General features: G+C 48.1%; 1 protein-coding gene across 2 annotated transcripts in view; it reads right to left on the bottom strand.

The window, feature by feature from the left end:
• Positions 1 to 3,072: 3,072 nt before the first annotated feature.
• Positions 3,073 to 20,582, bottom strand: part of TNFRSF21 (TNF receptor superfamily member 21) — a 36,952-nt gene continuing 19,442 nt past the window's right edge. For both annotated transcript variants that reach the window (XM_065055732.1, XM_005512273.3), the window contains exons 4-7: positions 15,629 to 15,894; positions 8,838 to 8,891; positions 5,887 to 6,106; positions 3,073 to 4,502 (exon numbers count right to left, since the gene is read on the bottom strand). In XM_065055732.1, coding sequence (XP_064911804.1) covers positions 4,273 to 4,502; positions 5,887 to 6,106; positions 8,838 to 8,891; positions 15,629 to 15,894 — 770 coding nt within the window. In that variant the 3' untranslated portion in view covers positions 3,073 to 4,272. The remainder of the gene's footprint in view (positions 4,503 to 5,886; positions 6,107 to 8,837; positions 8,892 to 15,628; positions 15,895 to 20,582) is intronic.

Genomic DNA, 20,582 nt, shown 5'->3' on the forward strand with positions numbered 1-20,582 from the left:
AGCTTAAAGACTTAAAGCCCAGGGATAGGCATGGACCCCCTTGAATAGCCCCCGCATGCCATTCCGAGCCCACGGGGCATCCTTGGGCAGCATCGGCACCGTTTCCATGCAGGTTATTCACATGAAGGCTGCACAGATGTTTCCTCCTACGCAGGGACCGTGTTGCAATTCAGAGGCAATTAGTTGGTGGTAAAAGGAGCTGGAGGGCTGAATAACCTTCCGCAAAACACCGGGTGCTTTTCCAATCTGGAATGCAAGCAGCCACACTGGAGGGTTACAATTAATTTCTCATTAGGAAAAATTCCAATTTGGCAGGGGTAGGAGGAAAGTGTACCAGATACCTTATTCTTCTGCATGGAGCACTGCAATTCATGGGAAAAAAAGAGAGTCATAGAATGGTTTAGGTTGGAAGGGACCTTAAAGGTCATCTAGTTCCAATCCCCCTGCCATGGGCAGGGACACCTTCTGCTGGACCACGTTCCTCGAAGCCCCATCCAACCTGGCCTCGAACAATTCCAGGGATGGGGCATCGACAGCTCCTCAGCGCAGCCTGTTCAGTGCCTCACCACCCTCACAGAAAATAATTTCATCCCCATATCTAATCTAAATCTCCACTCTTTCAGTTCAAAGCCATGACCCCTTGTCTTATCACTTGTTAGAAGTCCCTCTCCAGCTTTCTTGTAGGTCCATTTTAGGTATTGGAAGGCTCCTATAAGGTCTTCCTGGAGCCTTCTCTTCCCCAGGCTGAACAACCCCAACTCTCTCAGCCTGTCCTCAGAGTAGAGGTTCTCCAGCCCTCTGATCATCTTTGTGGCCTCCTCTGGACTCACTCCAACAAACTCCAAGAAAAGAGAATAAAAAAAAAATAATCCCAAATCTTATTTGCATTGAAGGTGTTAAAATAGCTCGGAATAGCAGAGCCATCCAGTCCTGAGGACGCCAGGCCACGCTGGAGGCATCTCCAGAGGGTTTTGTCCCAGCTCACAGCAAGCAAGAGCGCCTTGCTAAACCCATTTACCCAAAAACTTCACCCATTTGAGTTGCACACAGCCAGCGCTGCAGCGTGCAAGGTTTGCGTGTTGCCCTCAATGTCTCGAATAAGCCATGTACAAGGACAAGGACACTCTCTCCCCCTGTGGAGTTATCCCTCCAGGTGACGAATCCATGGATGTCTGGTTTATTAAGTGTAAGAGAGCTGGCTCAGAGGAAGAGTGGGAGCGCTGGGCTTGCAGCTCCTCACACCTCCCACATTGCCAGGAAATACCCTGTCTGAGGGTGTGGGGGCTCAGCTGCTCTCAGACATTTCCCCTGCACACCCCCAGATACATAATACAGTTATATATATAAAATACACATATATAAATACTTAAAAATTAAAAAATATATTTATATATAACATCAAAATATTTATGCAGTATATGTTTGTATATATTAAATTTATATAGTAAATAAATATATTGTACATACATTCCTATGCATACAAAGGGCTGTTTAGAGGTGACAGCTGGGAAATACAAAATGATGAGCCAGGGACGAGACCAACATCCAGGTACAAGGGAAGGAAGCGGTGATGCTGGAAGCGTGCAGAGCACAGGTAGAGCCAAGGCTTGCCCAAACCTTGGCCTGTCCCATGACTCTGCCACCAAAATGCCACCAAACAGCCCAGGGACCCACCTGTGTGCATTTTTAGTTTCATCTTGCTTCCTCAGCATCTCCTGGCCAAGAAACCTGCACGACATGTCGGCTTTGTGGCATTTCTTCAGCTGGCTGCTAAACCCTCTTCCCAGGACCTTATTTTATTTATTATATTTTTTGCTTTACCTCCAAACCCCATCAGAAAATGTGAACGGCTGCCAGAATGGAGAGCAGAGCTGTGGGTCAAGGCTGGTGATGCCCTGGGATGGTAGCTCTGATGGCTCCAGCATTTACAACCTGGGAGTTTGGCTGGGAGCACCTGGACCACCCCAAAAACAGGTAAATCCCCAAATTCCCAGTCATACTCAGTCCAAGAACCTGCTGAGGATAATTTAAAGCTGGCACATTGTGTGTGCCTTGAGCTATTGATCAAGCTCGTGATTGCACACCTTCCCTCCTCTTGCCAATTCTTGCCCAGGCAGATCGACAGCAACCACCAGCACTCCCAACATAAAGACAAAAAAACCCCATTTGCCAACAGGGTGGTATTGAACCCTACCTCAAAATGCTGCTTTTAGCAACCTGGCACAAGCCAGGCACAAAAGCCATGCTCTGTTTCTTCGTGGTGCTTTGAAGACACATTGCTGCCACTGAGCTGAATGCTTCGTTGCCAGTGAGGGAATACCTTACCCCAGCGCTCCCAATAAAGGCTCTTGCTATTTTGCACTGTATTTCATCCATCCGTATGTTGAAAAGTTTTAATCCTGCACCTACGCACAGTCCTGCAACAGTAATTTTCAGCACCAGCCAGAACGAAAACACAGTATCCTAGTTAATGGAAAACACTCTGAAGACAAGTATACAAAATGACAGTATTATAAAGCAGAAGCATTTGCCCCATTATAGGTTTCCATTTGTAGACAGAATAACAAGGGATGAGTTATTTTGCAGCAGAGATTTTAAGCACATGGGTAATGTGACAGGGCAAGAGAAACGCTGCGACTGCAAGACCTTCGCTCAGGAGTGACTCAGCACAGCAGCTGCATCCTGGAAAATTAATACTCCAGCCCACGCCAAATGCCTGCAAAGCCTTTTAGAGCTTGCAAAAAAACAAGCCTGGAAGCCCCAGCAGCCACCTGATCTGCCCACCACGATGAGGATTAACATGTGTCCCCCACCCCGGCTCAGCATGGGTACCTGCCCCTTGGGGTGCATCTGCCCCCGGCTGCAGAGCGCTCCAGCAGTGACTGTGGGGCTCGATGCAGCACTGTGAACAGAAAGTAACCACCTATTGGCCCCAAAACTAAAGGGGAGAACTCCCTCACCACCCCAAAATCTCCCTCTTCACCCCACCAACGGGCACCCTAAGCAGCCCCTGCTCTGACCCAGGTATCCCCGAGCAGAGGCAGGTGTTAAGCAGGTTAACACAGAATCATGTCAAGTAACAAACACCTAGTATTTATTAATAAATTAGTACACTGGAAGGCAATTTTTCAATTCATTCCCCTCTTCCCCCACTCCCACCCCGTCCCACGGGGTGGCACATGCCACCCTCATATCATGATTTCTTCAAATTGAGCGTAGTACAGACTGTTCATTACGGGAGCATAATAGTTGCAAATATAATCAGACAGACTTCTTACGATGCAGCTTTTTTCCCCCCACCCTCGCCCCCCCTTTGTTTTTCCTTAATAAAAAGTGAAGTGTGATTTGAAGAGACTATTAAGACCAAGTAAAGGTCTTTGGAAAACCTATCGGCCACGTCTGTATAAAAAAAAAAAATAAACAACCAAGAGACACGAGTGTAAAAGCAGAGCTTGGTTTAAGTCTTACAGCAGGAGGAGAGCAGGAGCACCGGCAGCCACCTTCGCCTCCCCATGTCAGCTCCCTCCGGGGCCCCGCCGCTCCCGCACGCCGCAAGGCAAGATAATTCCTTACATTCGACAGAAGGCAAAGGACCTTTTCATCGCCTCGAAGGTTGGTAGGACTAACCCTTTTCTTTGTTGTTAAAGCGCTTTTGCTTTAGCTTATAGGAGCGCGATGCATTGTCCGGGTGAAAAACCATACAATAAATAACCGTGCTAGTAAAATCTCGGCAATGGATATGAGCTATACAATAGTACGTTAAAAAAAAAATAGCTCAGGTGGGAAGCTTAGCTGCTTTAAGAGACGGTAACCAGCAACGATTTTCTTTTTGCGTGTTTTCGCCATTTACCGCTCCAAGGCGAAGGGAGGCGGTGGGAGACGGTCACTCCAAGCGATAGTTTTGACAGAAGAAGTGCGTTACAGAGCAATCCCCGATTTGATGTGTTAAATTACACCAGATTCGTGGTCTTTTAGTTCGTTAACTGCATTTGTTTTGTTTTTAAAGTGCATCGACTGATCTGATTGGAATGAGAACAAGTTGCAGAGAGGCTCGGGGAAGGGGGCAGAGGGTGCAAAGACTTGGACTTAGCGATAGTTAAGGTGGAGGGGTGCAGCGCTGGTAAACTGCACCCCCTCCAGAAACCAGGGACACCTCAACAAAAATACTGGCCATATATTCTACAACAAAACCTGCCTGCATATTGTCGGTCATCTTAACGAGTGCCAAGCTAGCTCTAGCAGATATTTGGAGAGCGTGCGGTGACCCAGTGCCTACAGTAAGTCGGGAAGGTGGCTATAGACAGAGTCCAGGAGGGTCTGGCTGGCTTCCTGGCTCTTGACTCCGGCAATCTCAAATAGCCTGTCCAGCTTGTCTTCGGCCTGTGGGATCTCCTCTATCACATGGAGCTCCTCGGGGTTGAGGATGTGCAGCATGTCATCAAAGATGGGCTGCAGGTCGCAAGGGTCCAAGCGCACCTGGCGCAGGACGGTGTCCTTCTTTTCTGTGGGAGGGAAGGAGAAGGTGGTCAAGAAAACCCTCCAAAAACCTCTGCTAACCAGGACTTGTTCTCCTTGGAGACCTCAGTCCATACTCGGGTGTCACCTCTGAGGAGGAACACACCACAAGGAGAACTGAGTGAAAAGGTGGAGGGTGATGAGGAAGGGACGAGACGGGGAAGGGATGAGACGGGCAAGCCATCAGTGCTGAGGCACCTAAACCCAGGATCCTGCTAGAGCAAACACAGCATTTATAAATGCCAAATGGTCAATACTGAAAAGTGAAGAGGAAGAGGAGCCAAAAAAGCTGAATTCTGCTCTTTTGTGTTGTTTTCATTGGATCTGCTTCATTTCTGCAATCAGGTATAAATTCGGTAGGTTGACTGAGCTCAGTGTTTCACCATCTTCAGAAGTTAAAGAAGATTAAATGCAGCAAATTAAAAGCAGTAAATTAAACCTCCTCAAAAAAGAGGGGGTGACTAATGGTGACTGACATATCAAGCCACATGCTGCAGCAAGCAGGACCAAGGGTGGAAAAATTCAGTCTTGAAATGACATTTTTCTGGTTTCATCTCGTGCAATAACCCACAGGCCAACACAACAGCCAGAAGTCATAAGAAAACCCTCTCCAACATCCAGGGATGCTACAGCTTCACTGGCAGCACTTCAAAGACTTAAAAGCCTTTAAAGGTGTTTTCCCTTCTCAAATCCATATCACCTCTGCTAACAGGATGTTCTGGTGTGGAATCAGGATGTGGTATACATATGCCAGAGAGCCAATTTTCCCAGTTATTTACTTAAATGATATAGAATCATAGACTCATTTAGGTTGGAAAAGACCTTTAAGATCATCAAGTCCAACCATTAATCTAACACTGCCAAATCCACCTCTAAACCATGGCCCTAAGAACCTCATCTACATGTCTTTTAAACCCCTTCAGGGATGGTGACTCCATCACTTCCCTGGGCAGCCTGTTCCAAGGCCTGACAACCCTTTCTGTGAAGAAATGTTTCCTAATATACAATCTGAACCTTCCCTGGTGCAACTTGAGGCCATTTCCTCTCATCCTATCACTTGTTACTTGGGAGAAGAGACCAACCCCCTTCCATGCTACAACCTGCTTTCAGGTAGTCGTAGAGAGTGATAAGGTCTCCCCTCAGCCTCCTTTACCCCAGGCTGAACAGCCCCAGTTTCCTCAGCCACTCCCCATCAGACTTGTGCTCCAGGCCCCTCACCAGCTTCGTTGCCCTTCTCTGAATGGCTTTCACAGCCCTTCTCTGTTGAGCTGAGCCACACGTGAGCTCTGCCACACGTGTTGACCACATGGGACATGCCGTGGCATCCCTTTGGTCCTCCTGCTTCCCACCCCCAAGAGCTGGTTTTGGTACCTTTGGTAATAAAAGAGCCCGTCCGGCTGAGTGCGGAGGAGCCGCTGGAGGTCGAGTCGCACCGCAGGAGCGGCTCCGCTTCGTCGACGAAGAAGCATTTCTTCTCCGAAGGAGAGGGCTCCACGGTGAGGACGGCCGCCTCGGGGGGCTTGGGGCTGGGGCTGGGTGCGGGGCTGAGCGGGCTGGGGCTCACGGGCAGCGCCAGTCTGTCAACCTCCACCTTTGGGGGGAAGAAAGAGAGGGAAAATTAACTTGGAGGGATGCTACGCAGTGGGCTCACACTCAAAACCATCTACATCCATAGTCTTCAACACAGCCCAGCCTGTCCTTGGCAAGTGGCCCACGAATTCAGGTGGACCTCTCCTCCTCCTCCCTAGGGACATGCTGACCCAGAATGAGCACTGGAGGTGACCTGGAGTGGACATCAGCACTGGGATTTGGCACCCTAGATCTCAACAGGCAGGAGGGGTAACTTGACCTGCACTCTTGGTACAAGCAACCACAGCAGAGCATTTTAACCTGGTTTTCCTTCTCACTCTCTATTTGGTTTGTGTGGAAAGGTTGCGGTAGCAGTGGGGCTACATGGGTGGCTTCTATGAGAAGGTACCAGAAGCATCTCTCATGTCCAACAGAACAAATGCCAGATAGCACCGAGACAGACCCACTGCTGGCCAAAGCTGAGCCAAGGGTAGCACCTCCAGGATAACATAGTTAAGAAGAGGGGAAAATAAACAAAAACCTCTGGGACACAGCAATTGCAGCCAGAGTCAGGAGTGAGAATATGTGAGAGAAACAACTCTGCAGACACGAAGGCCAGTGAAGAAGGAGGGCAGGAGGTTGCTCCTGGCACCAGAGCACCTGCAGCCCATGGTGCGGCCCATGGTGAGACCAGCTGTCCCCCTGCAGCCCATGGAGGTCCATAGCGGACCAGAGACCTAACTGCAGCCTGCGGAGGACACCACACCAGAGCAGGTGGGTGCCCAAAGGAGGCTGTGGCCCCATGGAGAGCCCACACTAGAGCAGGATCCTGGCAGGGCCTGTGGCCCCATGGAGAGAAGAGCCCGGGCTAAAACAGATTTTGCTGGCAGGAGTTGTGACCCCATGGGGACCCACAGCTCGTGAAGAACTGTCTCCCATGGGAGGGAGCCCAAGGGGCAGGCTGGAGCAGGGGAAGAGCATGAGAAGTTCTCCCCCTGAAGAAGGAGGAGCAGCAGAGACAACTGACCCCAACCTCCATTCCCTATCCCCCTGTGCCACTGAGGGGAAGGAAGTAGAGAAATCGGGAGTGAATTTAACCTTGGGAAGAAGGGAGGGGCGTGGGGGGAAGGTGATTTTAAGATTTGGTTTTATTTCTCATTATCCTACTGCGATTTGCTTGGGCAGCATCCCCACATCCCAGCCTGGCAGCTTGGGCAGGTCACCAGGTCCCCCCAAGCAGGTTGCTCAGAGGACCTTTTAATACAGGGGTGTCAAACTCATGTTCACCAGGGGCCACATCAGCCTTGCAGACGCCTTCAAAGGCTGAATGTAATTTTAGGACTGTATAAATATAGGAGCAGTTATGTTTATGTGGTCCTAAAATTACATTCAGCCCTTCAAAGGCAACCATGAGGCTGATGTGGCCCCTGGTGAACGTGAGTTTGACACTCCTGATCCAATATTTAACTTCTTCCCAAACCCTGCATCCCTACTTGACCTGTCAAAGCAGATTTGCAAGCCCTTGTCCACGTGGAACCCACTCTCCCAACCCTCTTCTCTGCGCTGTTTTCTCCTCCCACAGAAGAAAGACCCGGCAATTCCTGCTCACACGCTTTTGCCCGCTATCCAGGGATTAAAATGCAAAACTCAGATTAAAGGCTGCAGGACAGGGAGCTGCTGAGCCACCTCTGCACTGGCATGGATGTGCCTGCGCATTCCTCATCCATGTCGAGGAATTTACCACCCACAAATCACATGTCTGCTGAGAAGCCCATTAGTTCATATTAAATTAACATTGAAGCCTGTTCGTGGCAGAATGAAAGGGTTTCTTCCCCCCACCCCCCCCCCCCATTGAAAATAAACAGGGAAGGATTTGTTCTAGCTCAGCATGTTATGCAACAGGCATGTTAAAAATAAAAGTCAGCTTTAATTTTTAATTAAAAGAATCTGTCTTCTCTGAAAGTCCCTTTCCAATACAGCTCATCGACGAGAATGAGCCTATTGCCATTAACGGGGGAAAAGCAAGGGAAGCACCAGAACAGTGTCTGGCCACTTTCCAAATTGCAACTCGCCCTGATTTTCCCTTTAAAAATAACAAACAGGCTTTCGGGGTTTGTTTTCCCTCGTGCAATTTGTCTATTAAATATCCAGTCACAAACCCAACTCCTGATTTCCAAAAAGGGACCCAATAACTAAGGATCGATGACTGGGAGGGGCAGGGAACAGCCGGCTGCCCCGGTTCTGCCTTCCCAGCAGAGAGGAAAAACCCTTCCCAGAAGCGTGCAAGTCATTTGGAGTTTAATTAAACAGCTGCTAAAGCTGTTTAAGAGAAAAAAAAAAAAGACAATCACCTAAGGTTATTTGACTGTAGGCGTCCCGGGAGCCCTAAGCTTCCCAAATAGCTCAACGGCTGCAAGGCTTACGAGACAAAGTCAACAGGATGCTCGGGTTTGTGTTAATATTTAAACCGCGGGAAGAAAGCGAGTGGGAATGAAGGTTTTAAAAGGCCAAGGAAAAGCAAAAGGTTGCTGCGAGGTGAAGCCTGTGGAATAGGTGTAAAAATACACTATTCATAGCCAATGACTCATTTGGTTGAAACCACCTTGGCCGTTCCTGTTTTTGAGAATGGTGGTGCTCAGGAGAAACCAAGCTCTGGCTGGAAAAAAAAAATAAATATAATAATAATAAAAAACCCAAGCAAAACAAACCACTCTGCAGCCCTTTTGCCTTTCCGGAGCCGCCGCATTTCTCACCTTTGTGTCGTCCTTGCAGGGGTCCTGCGCTTGCCACTGCGGCTGCATCTGCACCTGCACAGACAGACACACAGCAGACTGTCAGACACACGGTCCAGCATGAAAACCCGAAGGCGCCGCGGTGGCTTTGACACGTCAGCCATCTCCTGCAACCCGTTGGTCACAGTATCACAGTATGTTTGGCATTGGAAGGGACCTCAAAAGATCATCTAGTCCAATCCCCCTGCTGGAGCAGGAACGCCTAGGTGAGGTCGCACAGGAACATGTCCAGGCGGGTTCTGAATGTCTCCAGAGTAGGAGACTCCACAACCCCCCTGGGCAGCCTGTTCCAGTGTTCTGATACCCTCACTGAGAAGTTTCTTCTCAAATTTAAGCGGAACCTCTTGTGTTCCAGCTTGATCCCATTACCCCTTGTCCTATCATTGTTTGCCACCAAGAAGAGCCTGGCTCCATCCTCATGGCACTCACCCTTTATATATTTATAAACACTAATAAGGTCCCCCCTCAGTCTCCTCTTCTCCAAACTAAAGAGCCCCAGCTCCCTCAGCCTTTCTTCATAAGGGAGGTGCTCCACTCCCTTAATCATCTTTGTTGCCCTATGCTGGACCCTCGTACCAGGGCACCCCACCAATTTATTTTTGAGCGCTGCAGCAAGAGGTTTACAATGCTGAAGAAAAATATTGCTAAAAGCTCCTGTGTACTTGGAGCCCTTTAGGATGTGGCTCAAGTACCAACACCCTTTTGGATCCTAATGCATCTGGGAGGATGCTCTAGGTAGCTCAGGGGGTCTGAAGGTTCTTTCTAAAAGAAAGAAAAGGGATGGATGCAGAACCTGACACAGACTTGGGACTTTGTTTTCTTTTCACAGCTGCTCCAAACAGCTCTGTTTGAACTGGTTGGTCCCACTTTCTGCCTATGTTTTACTGTACGGCAATAAAAGCTCAACTTGGACAAACAGACAGGGCAGTTGTTGTGCTAATGTAAGGAAGGAGAAGCCGCAGGCATTAAAAAACACCCCTCCCTTGGGTGATGCTTCCCTGGAATTCCTGCTGCAGCAACCAGGCGGTGAGAAAAGCCGGTGGCGGGTTTGCTGCTGCATCAGCTCAGCTTTGTGCAGCCATGTTTGGGTTGGGTTTTCTTGCCCCAACACAAACAAGACTCAAAACTATTGCTCGCTTAAAAATAAATATAAATACAAAACTAGGAAAATTTGTCCGGGAGTTGGGTTTAGAGAAGCAACCTCCGCAGAGGCTGGATCCACCCCCTCTTGGGATTGGGGATAAATTTAGCACCAAGGCCACTGTTTCCCAGATTCCCTGCCAAAAAGATGACACCCAGCTGACACCAGCCTGATTCCCAGGTTTCCTGTGTCTCCGTAGGGAAAGCAGCGGGAGAAACCCTGGAAAACGAGGCAAGGTGGGCTGGGTGATACTGCGGATGCAGGTGGTGTTGGGGGGGAAGCTCTTGCTATGGTGCCCCACGTACAGGGAGGATCTACCTGGATGAGCAGCTGCATGGCACACATGACAGCTGGAGATCCACCCTCAAGGCAGACCAGACCTCAGAAGACAAAACACCGTTGGCCAGGCCACAAGGTCTCACTGAGGTGGCAGATGCTGCAGAGCAGAAGGCAACCCCTTTGGCCAAGATGGGAAGAGCATGAGGGTGCTCAGCACCCCGTGGTAGGAAAGCCCAAATGTCCTTCCCGTGTCCTTCACTTCACTGAATCACAGAATGTCCTGAGTTGGAAGGACCCATAAGGATCATCAAGTCCAACTCCTGTCCCTGCACAGGACAACCCCACAGTTCACACCATGTGTCTGAGGACGTTGTCCAGTCTCTTCTTGAACACTGTCAGGCTTGGGGCCGTGACACCTCCCTGGGGAGCCTGTTCCAGTGTCCAGCACCCTCTGGGTGAAGAACCTTTTCCTCATGTCCAACCTGAACCTCCCCTGGCACATCTTCCTGCCATTCCCTCGGGTTCTGCCACTGGTCACCAGAGAGAAGAGCTCAGCCCTGTCCCTCCTCCTCCCCTTGTGAGGAAGCTGTGGCCGCCATGAGCTCTCCCCTCAGTCTCCTCTTCTCCAGGCTAGATTTCATAAGACTGCTTAACACCATCTCTGTGGTGGAGCTGGTGTTCCTCAACACAAGGCAGCCCTGGAAAAGAGCTACTCGACTCAAGCCTCACCCAGGACAGACAAAGTCAGGACTGGAGAGGGTTTAGACACCAAGACCAAACCACAGCAATCCACAGAGAAAGTAGCTCTTCCCCACCAGCCCCAAGCCATTTGTGGGCCAAGTGCTTCTCCAAGCAGGAGAAGATATGTTCATGAGAGCTCCCTGTGACTTCTCCTGTTTATGGATTTGGACATCCACTTTTTTCAACTCAAACCATGATGAAGAGTTGACGAAGCCATGATGAAGAGTTTTTAAACTTAACTCCAGGTTAGTCAGTACCAACTTCAGCATCTTCTCACCCCATCATCTTCTAGTTTCACCCTATGCTCCCAAGTCCAACATACATCAAACACACAGAGCAAAGGAGATGTGGCTACCACAACAGGGAAACCTCATTAATAACCACTTCTACTACAAAGTTTACATTTTTGTGTTCATGTTATTTATATTACTTTATAAATTAATAATTCTTTGTTTATTGCACATTGTCCAGGCTGGTTCAAACCCAGCCTCTGGTTTGCCAAAAAACAACCTGTGGTTTAGAACAAACCGAGTCAAAACCAGCGATGCTCACTCCAGCAAAGCCCAACCAGCCATAGCCCTGCCCTGAGGCTTCGACCACTTGATCCTACAGCTTTGTGCCTCAAATAAAACCAGTTTCAAGTCCAGAAGGGAAAACTGAATACAATTTTGGTTTTGTACATGGCTCCCTGGGCATCTCCCAGCCATTGGACCGCTGCCAACCCCCCAACTGGGAAATCCAGCCAACAGCTTCACCCTCACTCCACCACCAATGCCTGATGTTAACGCAGTGCAAAACTAATTGCTAATAACTGGGTCCAGCCCAGTTCTGCTTTGCCAAAAGACGAGACAAAGGGGATGAGCAGAAGCTGTTTGGGCCTGAATTTGAGGAATGCTGCTTGAGGTTCTTGCCCCTTCCCTCCCACTCCCCAGGGTTTTGACCTGCAAAAGAGGAAGAACAGGAGCCAAAGGCGCTGCCACGGCCTGGACACGAGGCTGCTTTCACATCCTCTTCTTCTCCAGAACACCCTAAAAACCCCAGGGCTTAACCTCACACCAGACCCAGCCCTGACATATCTGCTGATTCACAGGATTATCCATGATGTGCAATTAGCCACGGACCTAAACCTCTTCAGCCTCAGGGCTGCAGCTCCCCTACCTCCATTTTTCAACATTTCCCTTATTATTAGATTATTTTTAAGCTTTGCTGAGGCTGTGCTGCTGAACACCCTGAGCAAGGCTGTTTGCTTCCCCTCCATCCATTCCCTGAAATATTACAGCCAAGCCCAGATGAGCCATAAATAAAGAGATAACAGCTTCAAGCATTGCTCACAGTAGGACATTCATGGTAGCAAACATGGCCAGCTGTCCCAGCAACACCCCCGGCAAGCACAGACACCCCTGGCTATCTGCAAAATGCTGTTACACACCCCCAAAAAATCCAGTTACCCAGCACCTGTGTTGTACCAAACTCTTCCACTTTTAACCCCAAAATGGAAAATTACAATTTACTGCAATAGCAGTGGAAAACCTCTCCCTTTCCCCCTTCCACCCTCTAATTTTGCTGTTGTCAGCACCATTAATTTGGGGTGTGCCCGTGCTCACTAAACATTGCCCAGGCTTGTGTGCCAGTTCCTGGCAAGCCTGCAAGGGGTGAGATTTTGCAAACCTCGAGCCTGACAAGTGTATGTGGTTGGGGCAGCCTTTAGCAGGAGCCTACAAGTTAAGTGCACCCCAATAAAACCTTCTCACAGCTGCTGCGCTCACCGTATTTTCTGGATCAGCTGAAAAAAAAAAAACAACAAAAAAACCCACCAAAAAAAGCCTAGCAAAGTGATTCACAGGGCTAATCTCGTTTTAACCTAAATTCACTCAGCGCAACGCAAAACCAGTATAATCTTCCCCAGCTAAAAAGGGCAGTGAGACTTGAGCAGAGTCCTTCCCCACCCGATAGAAAATGTTCCTGCCATGTACAGAAACACTCCAGGGACTCTCATTAATTCCCTTATTCCTATTGGGGGATGTAAATATTAGAATTTCAGAGCCCGAAAGGCTGCTGAGGGAATAGGGCATCACAGGAGGGAGCAGCTTTGCCTCTGCAGGTTTCACAGGCTGAAGCCAGATGCCAGATAAAGGATTTGGGATGAGGATGTGATAGCAGTGGGATGGGATGGCAAAGGGAGGTGGGCTGGGTTTAGGGTACCAATTTACTGTCCAAGAGATATGTCATCCAGTAACACAATTTTTACCTATGTGTTGCGGGTGTTGGTGCTTTCTCAGGATACAGGGCCATGGGGAGAGATGGGTAAGCAACCATTTGCACACAGGGATGCCAAGTAGGGGCCAAAGGCATCACAGAGGGCACAACCACCCACACATCCTTCCCAGGCTCATCTAAGACACATGGCACATATGGGATGCTTGCTGCTGGGGTGGGTCACCCCAAGGGCTTCACCCTGCTATGTGCCGGGAGGATGCGTCCATGTGCATTGCTTAGGAGAGTCCTCACCCCCTTCACAGAATCAGAGACTAGTTTCAGTTGGAAGGGACCTACAAAGCTCATTTAGTCCAACCCCTGCCATGAGCAGGGACATCTTCACCCAGATCAGGTTGCTCAGAGCCCCATCCAGCCTGGCCTGGGATGTCTCCAGGGATGGGGCATCCACCACCTCTCTGGACAACCTGGGCCAGGCTCTCACCACCCTCACTGTACAAATTTCTTCCACATGTCTAACCTGAATCTCCTGTCTTCTAGTTTAAAACCATCACCCCTTGTCCTATCCCAACGGGCCTTGCTAAGAAGTCTGTCCCTGTCTTTCTTATTGGTCCCTTTTAAGTACTGAAAGGCCATCATAAGGTTTCCCCAGAGCCTTCTCCAGGCTGAACAACCCCAACTCTCTCAGCCTCTCCTCATAGAAGAGATGTTTCATTCACAAAACAAAAAAGCTCTATTTTTCGTTGCTGTTTTTTCTCTTTATTTTTCCCAATCCTGCTTCTGCAGGGCCACTTGCTGGACAGGTGCAGCCCAGCATCCCCATGTGCCACCAACGGGGCAACCCGCTCCTTCCACCAAACCAGTTTGGTGCAGAGAGAAAATGCCTCGATTTGTCTGCATTTTGGACAGAACAATTACCAAGAGTCAAACCTGAATTAGCTCTAATTAAAGGCTTTCCAACCACCAGATTTGGCCCCCGTTGCCCAAACCACTTCTCACAGCTTTCTACATCCCTCCCACGGCCACTCCATCACTGCCTGCACCCGCAGAGCGGGAGCTGATCCAGCGAGAGGAGGCAGACAGGTTACAGCAGGTAAAACCTGGCAGAAACGCAGTGTGCTGCTGTGCTGAATCTGCACCCTGGGGTGATTTTGAGTTTTGACATCCCACGTGTCACTTCAGTGCAGCAACTGGTCCAGGACCTTCAGGGCAGAAGAACGGCCAACACCTAAGGCTGATCATGAGGGATACTCATGCAAAAAAGTCTGATCAGATGCATGGGGGAGGAGGATATGCCAGCTCAGGTAAATTTGTTAAGAAAAAACAACATATCCTTTGCTGAAATGAGACCTATTTCTCATACGGACCCATCTGAGTCACCTGCTCAAAAGATCAGCAACCCAATTTTACCAGTTTCTAGGCAAACAAGTGAAAGCTGTACAGGACCATCACCTTTACAAGCACTTGCAGAAGACCACCAAACTATCAGAGCCAAAAACCCAAAAGCACAGTAACAGCTAAAGCAGTGGTGGCCAAAGCAAACATGACTGAGGAACCTTCCAATTATTTACAGTCAGCTGAGACCCTGCTGCAAGATATTCTGCAGCAATTTATTTATTCTCCCTAAATATAGGACAGCTTGTTTTAAGGCCAAAGCTGCCACAGAAGGGCAAAAACCCTAGAGGACAGTACACAGAGACTCCCCCATGCCACGCATCACCCACTTGGAGGAAGCAATTCATTGCTCCACAACAGCAACATTTAGTGCTCAAAGATGCTTGGCCCTTCTCACAAAATCCTGGGCATTTAGTTTTAGTATTTAAGAAGAAGCTGAAAGGTGAAGGCTTTTTCCATCATGTCCCCAACACGATGGCTCAAGTACCAGGTCCTAGTGGCGACCTTCAAAGACACATGGAAACCACAACATGTGGGACTACCAACCTTGTCAAAACTTGGACGAAGTTTTGAGCAAAATTTGGCAAAGCTTTCCTCAAAATTAACATAAGACTTAAATGTAAGCCCCTGAGAAGTTCTATGGGGTGTGGGGGGGGGAGAAATTTTAAAATCAGGGTGGTGAAACACTGTCCCAGGTTGCCCAGAGAGGTGGTGGATGATGCCCCATCCCTGGAGACATCCCAGGCCAGGCTGGATGGGGCTCTGAGCAACCTGATCTGGGTAAAGATGTCCCTGTTCATGGCAGGAGTTGGACTGGATGAGCTCTGAAGGTCCTTTCCAACCCAAACCATTCTATTATTCTATGGAGTCCGGCTACCTGGCTTTTAGCTAGGCTTGATCCCACACACCCCCATCCTCACCATGGCCAGACAAGACGTGCACCACATCACACAAGAACACCCAAAGCCCAGCCCATTGTTACCGGCGTGGTGTCCTCCATCAGACCTCGGATCTTCTCCACCACATCATTGCGGCGGTGCTGGCGGAGGGCGCTGATGAGCTGGGCCAGGCTGGCCTCGGGCCCGCGGATGGTCCAGTGCTGCAAGGCGGCGTAGGCGCGCTCGTGGTCGGCCGCGTAGCCATTGGAGAAAGCCGCCACCTCCCGCTCGCTGGCGTTGCAGAGGAACTGGTAGATGTCCTTCCACTGGCTCCCCACCTGGGCTGCCACCAGCTTCAGGATGTCAATGCCTGTGGGGCAGAATTGCTACAGGTGAGGGATGGGGGTCTGCAGCCTCCCAGCATTGCAATTCTAAGTTTTAGCAAAGCTTTTCCCATCCCCAATTAGCTAAGCTTTTCTTCTCTTTAGGTGGTGTTTGTTTGGAGATTTTTGGGGCATCTCGTCAATGTTTATAAATATCTCAAGGGTCAAGAGAACAGACTCCTTTCAGTGGTGCCCAGAAACAGGATGAGCAGCACTGGCCACAGACTGAAGCACAGGAGGTTCCATCTGAATATGAGGAGAAACTTCTTTCCTTTGAGGTGCCAGAGCCCTGGAACAGGCTGCCCAGAGAGGTTGTGGAGTCTCCTTCTCTGGAGACATTCAAACCCACCTGGACACATTCCTGTGTGGTCTGCTCTGGTGAACCTGCTTTAGCAGGTGGGTTGGACTGGATGATCTCCAGAGGTCCCTTCCAACCCCAACCATTTGTGAAAGACCTTTTATGGAGCTCTGCAGACAAGCAGCACACGTAATGTGCTCAATACTTCCTATGCAAGTAAGGGGTGACAGACACATGGGTTGCTCCAATTGAGGCACAACCACCCTAAAATTAACCATGTTAATTTAACTGCAAAATTTCCTGTACTTTCCAACACAGGAAAAACCCCGGTACTTGGCCACCACACGGCTGCAGGAGCAGGGAAGATAACAACACACTTGCCTGTACATCTGCATCGCAGCCACCACTTTGGATTAAGAGGTGAGTCACCAAAGCATCTCTATAAAGACAAACATTTCCATAGCAGAGCACCTACAGCAGTTATGATTGCATGTAGAGCCATTTCCAGCCTAGACTCGTGGGATGACTCAGTTACAGGACAGGAGACCCTTCCCCAAGTGTTGAGTGAATGGAAAATCTGCTATGGGATCTGAAAAGCAAAAATGCAGAGCCTCCCCTAGAAAAGCCCTCAAGACACGTTAGTTCAAGACAGGGAGGGTTTCCTCCCTTTAGCTTTGGCAGCCTTGCAAACAGCACCTCATCTTTGCATCTCCTCACAGGTCAGGAGTTAAACCTCCCAATAAAGCCATAATAGCTAATCAACCCTGTCTAATCAAGCCGAGCACCACCTTGTTTCAAACTACCACATGAAGGGTTGTGTAGGTGACCTGCAATGAGAAACTCACTTTTTCCAGAGGTAACCACACCTGGGGTCTCCTCATGGACCAACACATGTCTATTGCTACAGAGACAGTCTCTCCGTCCCTCTGCAGGCACGACAGCAGTGACAGCAAAACCAGCTGCTTACGGAGGATTATCATAGCCAGAGTCTTTCCTGCTGGCCTAAAATGTCACAATTTCTAACACAATTTAGATCAAACCTCCCAACTGCGCCTTCATGTCACAGCCCTGATATAGCCAAATACATAGATATAATAGGTATATATAAATATATAAACTATACAGCCTGACAGAGGAATATTGATATATCCTTTTATAGATATATTTAAACTATACAGCCTGATATAGAAATTTTGATATGTGTGTATATATGTATATACATACATACTTTTATATCTCTCTCTATATAATATAGATATTTTATAACTGTGTGTATATACGCTTATATACACTCACACATATTAAAAAAAACTATGCAGACTGATACAGATTTTTTTTACTTGAACATTTCTGACTAATAAAACAAGCTTATCAAGACCTGCTATATATAGACTTTAGTTATCGCTTCTGAGCCAGATAATGTAGCCATGACCCCACGGTGCTCAGAGCATCTACAGCCGGTGTTTGACCGGCTCTACAGCTGAAACGCTGAAATACAACCTGCATTTTGCATATCCCTACCCTCTTCCCACCGTAACCACCAAACCTCCCTCTCCCCAACTGATTTACAGCAATGTAAATCTCTAATCATGGATATAGGAGGGCCAGGGTTTCTCCTGGCATAAAAGCTCAGTCCAGCGTGCTGAGCCTCCCAAAAACCAAACCAAGCGCAAGACTTGGTTTTAGTTGCAGAGAGACTCAGAAGAGGAATTTGAAAAGAAAAAAGGCCCTTTTCATTATTCAAAATAAGCCCAAGACAAAGACGATGTTCCCCAGCATTTAGGAACAAGAAAAGGCTGCGAATATGCTATTGAGATTTATGATGGGGCTAATTATCTGAGGCACATAAATACATATTATCATCCATCATGCTTCAACATGCTAGCAGGAATTAAGCCTGGCCTTGTTAACTCCTCCTGTTTCTCAAAGACAAATTCCTCTCCCTTGATGTCCTTACACTGGGGCTGGCTGTCAGTCCTGCACAGGAAGGACAGACAGCCCAGGTCACGCTGGCACCTTTGGGTATCACATCCCTCTGTCGGCAAGAAGCCCAAAAGCCAACTCAGGTTTGAAGTCAAATCCTTTAAACCAGCAAATTCAACCAGTTTTGGCAGAAAAATTAGCAAATCACTGGGTTTACGCAGCCAATGCTTAATTTTATAACTTTATCACTTGACCCAGGAAAAAAATATTAATCCCTGAGTTTGAGGGTACAAATAGCTCTGCAAGGTTTGTGCACCCAGGTAACAACTACAGTGCAAAGCGGGATGAGCAGGTCTGCTGCTGCCTGTTATATATCTATATATATATCGATATACATATATCGATATATATATAGATATAATGATATAGATATATCTCAGTGCATTAGTTGTCATCCCAGTGTGTAAGTCGTTATGTCAGAACTTTTTCTGCCCTCATATTCAGGGATTATTTTTTTCCTGGGTTGAGTGATATACAGATAATGCTGCCCATTTATATCTATACATGTATATAAATCACAGATCTGGAATACTGTGTCCAGTTCTGGGCCCCTCAGTTCCAGAAGGACAGGGAGCTGCTGGAGAGAGTCCAGCGCAGGGCAACAAAGATGATGAAGGGAGTGGAGCATCTCCCTTATGAGGAAAGGCTGAGGGACCTGGGGCTCTTTAGCCTGGAGAAGAGGAGACTGAGGGGTGACCTTATTAATATTTACAAATATATGAAGGGTGAGTGTCACAAGGATGGAGCCAGGATCTTCTTGGTGACAACCAATGATAGGACAAGGGGTAATGGGTTTAAACTGGAACACAAGAGGTTCCACTTAAATTTGATAAGAAACTTCTTCTCAGTGAGGGTGACAGACACTGGAACAGGCTGCCCATGGGGATTGTGGAGTCTCCTTCTCTGAAGACATTTGAAACCAGCCTGGACACATTCCTGCGTAGCCTCATCTAAGTGTTTCTGCTCCGTCTGGGGGATTGGACTGGATGATCTTTTGAAGTCCCTTCCAATCCCTGACATTCTGTGATTCTGTGATTTAAAAAAATAAAATGCTGCCCATTTTATACATTAAATGAGCAGTGCCGGGTCCCCCCAACAGTGCTGTCCTGCAGTAGGACAAAGCATTACAGCCAGGTGGGAGCTTTGCCCACATCCACTCCCACATAGAGGCATTAAAACATAATTTGCTGGTTTATGACCTCTGGTTTATGACATCTAGTCCTCTCGGAAAAGGAAAAGCCCATTCACTACCTCCTCCCATCTACGTATTTAATGCTGACAAATCCCAGTATTTACAGCTGCTGTACTAGTGAGAAAAGTTTTCAGCTGGTCACAACTTGATTTGCACCAGTTTTATGCGGTGGCACAACATTTATGTCCTAATGTTCTCGCACAAGATTTATGACAAAACACTCATGCTCCTATTGACATTTTCAAGTTCAGTATATTTAATCTCACTGTTCAATAAAGTGGCCCCATAAACATATTTATATCCCTTAGCAATAATATTGCAGGGCATGAGAATGCACCAGGCAGCAGAGAACTTAATGGCACGTAATAATCTCTGGAGAACAAATGTTCCATTAAAAACAAATTTGGAAATGTCTACCTTAATACTATAAGAACCTTAAACTCATTTTCTTGCAACTATTAAATGAATTTAAGCCACATATGTTCACTCCATCCACCACAATATTGTGCAAACAAAACCCCAAAGAGATATGGAAGAGACACAGATGTGAGCGCAGATTTGGCTCCAGTCAGTTAGAAAACCATTGCTCCCTCTGTTCTTGAAAAATGAGATTATAACCATTACATGACAAGTTGCGGCTGCACACTGCCAACTATTACTGCTCAAGCCATTTACAGTAACTTAATTCACTTGTTCAAAAATAAAATAAAATGTTAATGCTTATAATAAGCTTAGAGTCCTATTATTTCTATATTTCCATAAGCCCTACAGGTTACTCTGTAGAGCGCTAATAGTGCCAGAGCATCCTGTTGGGATGGACGGGTGCCCACCAGGGTGCATGGAGCAAAACAAACACTTCCACCTCAGGTACTAGGTCCTCCTCACCCACCAAACCAGGTGGACCTTCTCCCACCACGCTCATCCGCACACCAAGGCTGGAGACAACACTCAAAGCCCTCCAGGCCCCAGCAATCCAAACTGAAACAGCTGAGCTTGGCAGGGATGGTGCTTTAACCCACCTGTTTTCATGTTTCACACGTGGGACTCGTCACAGCCACATCACTGCAATGCTAAAGCTGCTCTGAGCTTGCAAATACCAGAGAACAGCCTGAGTCCCCCTCCTTTTTTTGAGACAGGCCATGGGAACAGCCTGGGAGAGCTGCGACCACCCTGCTGCTAATGCAGGAGGCACCACCACCCCC

This window comes from Columba livia, chromosome 3 (assembly GCF_036013475.1).
Source record: "Columba livia isolate bColLiv1 breed racing homer chromosome 3, bColLiv1.pat.W.v2, whole genome shotgun sequence".
Taxonomy (NCBI): Eukaryota; Metazoa; Chordata; class Aves; order Columbiformes; family Columbidae; genus Columba; species Columba livia.